Here is a 6,752-nt window from a genome sequence, read left to right as displayed (position 1 = left end):
GTGGCGTCGCTGACGCAACAATATTAATAACAAGTAATTATTTTCTTAAGTATGTCAAAAAGTTGTTCAATTATTTTAAAAATTTACATATTTTGTGGATGGCATATCAAAACCAAGGTAACTTGAATTTTTGTATCAGCATGCTTTGCTTTTTTTGTAACTTTGTGTAATAGCTGATCATTTCTCCATCTTTACGGCTAAATTCATTTTATTATAAAGACGGCCTCCAGTTTTGAAAAACCTGATACTTCTTCAGATTCCCGGCTAAGAGCAGTCTCGAAATTGTAAACAGTGGAAATGCTTAAACTATAATTTGTGAATGCCGCCTTATAGTAGATAGGATGTGGCATAAGCTTTAGTCTAAAGAGCAGTGAGTGCCAGTTGGTGTACAAAAATCAAAGTTGTAATGATCTCTACTCCTATGGTTTAGAGTGATGTTAAAGAAATCTGTGAATGGTTTGAAATGCCTCGTGTATATTACTGAGAGGCTGGATGGTAGTTTTTTAACAAAATTGACAAATTTCTTTAGTTCATGAATGTTGAAAGTTACAAGTTCGACTATTTCATCAATTTACTATTGGTATAAAATTTTGTAATGTAGAAACAAGTTGAAAAAAGGCGGCCCATTTTCGTGCCTATCACTTCGTTTTTTTATTTGCTTGTAATGCGAATCATTGAAAGAGAAGGCATATAGTGTTATGACTGTTTCGTTTGAGTACTGGTGTAAAGCTACACTAGACGCTTCCAATTTTGAACTGATAGAAACTGGAAAGGTAGCTATTCCATTGCACGAACCAACAGCTCTTGGGCAATTCTAATTGAACAGTGGGATGAAACAATTTCTCTTTTAAGTTCTAGTTCATTCCCGCTACAAGTTGAGTGTATTTTATTATTTTTTCTTGCAGTAACGGATTAAAAATCATGGAGCCTTAAGGTCCACAACCTGGCACGTTAACCACTAGATTACGCCCAGTCCTAGTATTAAGAGAGCTGAAGCTAACCTTATTTGAGTATCTGTTGATAGTCAAGTCTCTTAAGTCCATTTTTTTAAAATCGTTACATGCTAAACAAAAGCACCCAACTTTGCACAAACACTCTTTTGGATCTACCAATCAATACCAGAAGGGTGCTACTTGCTTGGGATTCTGGAAGGCTGTTATTTCCTGTCAAATACATAAGGCATTGAATATGGCTTAAAACAGGGCTTTAAAATGTACCCCTGCAATGATTATATTTTAATGTACGATTTTTCTAAAATAGGTCTTTTTGAGTCTTATATGACCAAGGATACCTTTCAAAGTAGAAATGATCACCAGTCATGAATTTATCTAATATGTAAAGTCCAAAAGTTGATAGAATTCAAAACTCGAAAGCCGTGTATACATGATATAAGCTATGAACCAAACAAAATATAACTTTGAATTAGAACATTTTTTCTATTCTACTAGGTAGGAAATGTTTTGTCAATGAACAGGTATACTGTTAAGAATTCTACATGCTTAGACATCCATCTGTCCATTTGGTGATCATCTATCCAAACAAGTACAATTAACATGTCAACATAACACTAAATGTATATATGTGTATGGCCTAAAATGTATAAAGTCTAAAGCTTCAAAGTGGTTTCAGTATTAGATTTTTATTAAGCAGTAGTTAGACTGTGTAGATATTTACTTTAGAGTAGTTAGCTACGCATCTGTTGGGATCGTAATAGGAAGACTAAACTGTTAATAGTTGTGCTATTAATATCTTGCATATGCATTTGATAGTAAAAACATTTGCTTTATTTCAGAAGTATATGTCATTTGCTTGAAAGGTGATGGAGACCTTAGATGCCCTGCAGATACTCACCAGAAAAGTAGGCTTGAAGTGTACACAATCTTCCGCCAAATTGTAGAAGAGTTCAAGGAAATGCGTACATTTCCTGTTGATGTAGACTTTAAAAGAGATGGTACACAAAAAAAATAGTTCAAGTCTTGCAATCTCAATTTTGCATCTTCTAAGTTGCAAAGAGCCAGAGAAAATGTGGAAAAGAAATAGAAGCAAGAGGTTAGTGGTGAAAATCAGCAAAGTCAAAATGCCAAGCCAGTGGGAGTCCAAACCAGGAATGCTGCATCTGATAAACTGCACCATTGCTCAACAATGAAACTAAATAATAATTTGAGGACTATGGTTACAGAACCCCAAGATCCTGCTTTGCTGGCAAAATTTTCAGAAGAGGACCTAGTGGACATTGAAGGAAAATATCACTCTGGCTATCTCACAAAATACAGAAACACGTGCAGAAGTGTACAAGGTGCTAATACCAGTCCAGAGGCAAGTGATGATGAAGACTTCTGCAGGATTTGGTTTTTGCAGAGTTAGTATCATACACGTGTTCTAACATTGTGTTGCATTTATTCTAAGTCAGTATTTTGTGTTGAGAGGGTCCAGTGAGACTATGCCTCAGTGTGATCATGAGGAAGCAGACTCCAGAATGTGCCTTCAGATCAGATATGCTCTTTAGAAGGTGCAAGGACAATCCTCATATGGACAGTGAACACAGATGTCATTTAGATTCCATTTGGCTAATTCTTCAACATTCACACACTGTATCCCGATGCTGATCTATGGGTTGTACTTGAGATGAACAAAATTCTCCACCAACTCAGTATCAACTGAATGTGCAAAAATGTGGAAGATATCAAATCTATGGTTTTGTCAGACCTTCACTCTTACACAAGGTGTAATTCAACATCACAGTTTTGGGAAAGTTTTCCCCCCCAAAAACCAGACTAAGATAGCTATAGCAATGGTTATTGATTAAGGTAAAACCTCAAAGTTTTCACTATGTGGTATGTGAAGTATGCCAAGTGATTTTTACAGTTTAATTTAGAAACGTGGACATTTTTGTTTACCAAAATGTTTTGCACATACGTTTAGCACAAATGAATAACAAATAACTTTATTTTTGTGCTATGCACATATTATAATGGGTCTTTCATTTATTAATGTTTCTGAATTCTCTCATTAAAGTTATTGTTGAGTAATTGTTTATCATTTATGAATGTACTCTCTATTACACTCATTCATATAGAATTTTAGAAATACTTGAAGGATATGTGTTTACTGTCTTTACTTATAAGATAATCAAGTGATATAGGTGACGAATGTACATTGGGCAATTAACACTCTGTGTAATTTATATTATAATACAGAACTGTACACACAAAGGCTTTGTCAATCCTGAAGGCATTGCCCTCAAGTTTTCTATACATATTTCAAATGGCGTGAATATGCATGTTTACCAGAGGCATCACTAGGTACTTAAAATATTCGGGCTTGAGCACATAGGAGCAGGAATTTTTCATGCTTCAGTATGATATCCAAAATGGTTTTTCTATTATGATTTTTCAAGACACCAACTGGAGATTCAGGGCATGGGCCCATGTGTTGGTGCCTAACAACGTTTCTGACGTTTAGTCATTAAAGTCAAAATTATGTACACTAAAGGGATTTATTTACACTGGACCTTTTGGGGCTGTGCCTTTATTGACAAAATCTTCACCATCGTTTGGCAATACATAAACACTTTCACAGTGACATCCCTGATGTCACACGAGGCTTTTCGTTTTATTTTACTTCAGAAGCATTATGCATTAGTAGTTGACAATAATACATAAACTAATAGTTATCATACTCCTCTGTGATAAATTAACTTTAATTATGTTTCTTCCTCTAATTATTTAATACCTCAGGATATACTGTATGGGGCAATTGTATTCTGTAATGTAATCAGTAATAGGATTGATTGAGTCTGTTATTTCCTTAGTTTGGATCAGACTCGCTTGAATGCACAAGCTCGCTAATATGCTTGCATGGTTATACACTGCCCAGCACACAGCTGTGTATGCTATTATTATTAAGTTTACATTTCAGAAAATCAAAGTTACCGTGTATGATATACCCTACCTCCATTTCGTTGCAGGGATACATTCTTTCAACTTTCAAAAGTATAGAACAATCTTGCAAATACTTTATGTACTTTTCGATGTCCTAGTTAGTACGGGGCCTACATCAATTCTTGCTATTCTCAAAACATGCACCATTGATCTAACAAGCAGTGTTGTCCTTCTTATTGCACACTTTACCATCACTGTGTATTATTAACTCCCTACTAATATGTATCTAACAGTTGGTTTTCTCAGTATAGAAAATATTTTCTTCAGATCATCTCAAAAGCTAAAGAAAAGTGCTTTTCATTGTTCTGTACAAATGTGGGTTAAGTTAAATTTGTCTGTTTCTCGTAAGTGTTAAATAAATAAACTGTAATTTCATATTACTGCAAACATGTGTGCAGTTTCATTTCTTAAGTCAGTCATGTCAGGAATTCAAGTTAATCCTGCATTATTTAATCAGCCTCTGGATAAACTGATTACTTTTCTTACCTGAAGGTTATCCATTTACCTAAAAATACAACAGAGTAAGATAGTAAGGTTGAAAGTTTGGTTCTGTGACATTTCAATTGTTATTGCAGAGCTTTTTGTCTTTTCTGACAAGTGTTTTTATGTGTTATGTATCTATTCTTGTAGAACATACGTTCTAGTGCATGGACTTAATCTATCAAGGTAAGAACTTCAATAGTTTTCTGGTGCAAGTAAATACTGTTACGCCTCCAGTCGTCAGTTAATTTTCCGTAACTTCGTTCCGACGAAACTTTAGCGACACAAGTCCTTTCTTAAATGAAACTGGTTTATTCTTTCCGAATACAACTTTACGATACATTTAATTTCAACAGTCGCTCTATAACAAACGCTATAACTCACGAGCTCGACTTCAACAATACTCTGTTCAATTACACACTCTCTGACTGCAGTTCAATTACTCATTACCTACACATATTGTCCCGTCACGTTGTGACCATCCTATATATACCAAACTACCCCCAATCTGGTAAATGCTAGGGCATTCACGAAGGAACAGGATATTTCTAGAAAACAGATGCCATGATACTAGTCACGTGACCTCGCTGACGCAACACTGCCCCCTCCTTAGTATTGTTCATCCCGAACAATAGCCACTTACATTAAACCAATAAAAATTAACAATAACATTTCAACAAAGTCTCTTAATTGTACGGGACGTACCTTCTTCTGTACTGGTCTCCACCTCGTTGGCTTCTACTTCACGTGGGGTTCATCTGCTTCATCAGGAAATGTTCTATCGTCGATAACAGTCACATCAGTGGTAGTAACTTCATCAAGAGCTTCACCATTTCCCTTCTCAAAACTGAGTAGGTCGGCTTCAACAAGACTCCGTTCAATTACACACCCTCTGACTGCAGTTCAATTACTCATTACCTCGTCACGTTGTGACCATCTTGTATATACCAGCCTACCCCCAATCTAGTAGTCTCCCGATAATTCACGAAGGTTCGAGAGAAGGACGTGACGTGACACTAGTCACGTGACCTCGCTGACGCAGCATACAGAATGCTCGAGTAAGCCAATAGATTTTTTCATAAGTAAGAAAAATAAAATAGTTTTTCCAAACAAATAATTTCACACACAAATTAGATGTCGAGCCAGATTTGAATATCAAACTGACTTCTTTTCCTCCTGATTTGAAGTTGCTGTGTGGTGAAAAATAGCATTATCCTTCTCATTAGGCACGTTTATTTCTTAAAATAGCATTAATAAATATACAGTTAATGTAAAGTTTAAATAACAATGAAGTATAATTTATTTTTACACAGTAGTATTATAAAACACTTGTATATTTTATAATCGATGATGTATTGATAGAACTATTGCTTCCAGCTTGATGTTAAAACTTAGCCATGTCTTAGAGGGTTATCTAGTTAGGTATTTGTGGAGGCCGGGCCTCATGAAAAATTAGAAAAATAAACCAGTCGAAGAATCGCGGAGAATCGAACCCAGGATTTTATCACCGTAAATCCATATTAATACATGCAGTTATACTTTAAAATATGCCCTAATCGCTGACACTGCAAAGCGAACGCAGAACTACTGTGTTAATTTACGTGCTTTTGCATCTTTAGAATGTAGACTGCAGTTCTATAGGTTGCGCTATCAGCTTTATTTTATTTTATATGTGCTTATAGTCATTGTCTTTCTGTGTTTACGATACAGTTGTTTTCTAAATTTCTGTGATATTTTAGGTTCTCTCATAATGTTTATTATGGTTCAAGAGTTAAAAAACCTTTGTTCTTTTCTGTGTAAAAAGCCAGGTAACTGTTTGTTTTATAAAAGGAATAAATTAATCAGTATTCTCGTCCATGGAAATAATCCAAGCAAAGAGTTACGTGGTGTTTTTAGTAATGGATTTCGAAATGTTTGTAAAACTAAAACAAACTTTGATTCAGATGCACAATGTGGTAGGGGTAAACTACAGCAAATATTAAAATTAACAAGGACGAAATCAATGAGTCTTGGCCTTGGGTTTTGTGTCGGAATGAGTCTTAGCATGGGAATTTACAGTTTTCTGAAAGAGGGAAACGACAAAATTAAGATGCCTTTGTCGTTGGAGAAAATTGTAAACCATGAATGTTATTCACTACCTTGTGTGAATGCTGCACAGAACTTTGACCTCAGTGTTGGAAATAAGAAAGTCGTCTCAGCACCACCAACATCTCCAACACAAGGTTTTAATTTTATTGCAGATGTTGTGGAGAAAATAGCACCTGCAGTCGTCTATATTGAAATTAAAGGATGGTAAGTAACTAAAATAAAGCCAATAAAGTATGACTAATA

The 6,752-nt window shown here is 35.2% G+C and overlaps 1 protein-coding gene across 4 annotated transcripts in view; it reads left to right on the top strand.

Moving 5' to 3' along the window:
- Nucleotides 1-5,830: 5,830 nt before the first annotated feature.
- The window catches only part of LOC106469650 (serine protease HTRA2, mitochondrial-like), a 66,434-nt gene continuing 65,512 nt past the window's right edge, over nt 5,831-6,752 (top strand). For 2 of the 4 annotated variants that reach the window (XR_002612886.1, XM_022398228.1), the window contains exon 1: nt 5,831-6,713. Coding sequence is in view for 3 of the 4 variants with exons in the window: in XM_022398228.1 (XP_022253936.1) it covers nt 6,172-6,713 (542 nt within the window). In the remaining variant the exon portion in view is untranslated. The remainder of the gene's footprint in view (nt 6,714-6,752) is intronic. The other 2 variants (XM_013930151.2, XM_013930150.2) reach the window with 2 other exon arrangements.

This window comes from Limulus polyphemus, unplaced genomic scaffold (genome assembly GCF_000517525.1).
Source record: "Limulus polyphemus unplaced genomic scaffold, Limulus_polyphemus-2.1.2 Scaffold3592, whole genome shotgun sequence".
NCBI classification, from domain to species: domain Eukaryota; kingdom Metazoa; phylum Arthropoda; class Merostomata; order Xiphosura; family Limulidae; genus Limulus; species Limulus polyphemus.
This window is presented reverse-complemented; position numbering and strand designations above follow the sequence as displayed.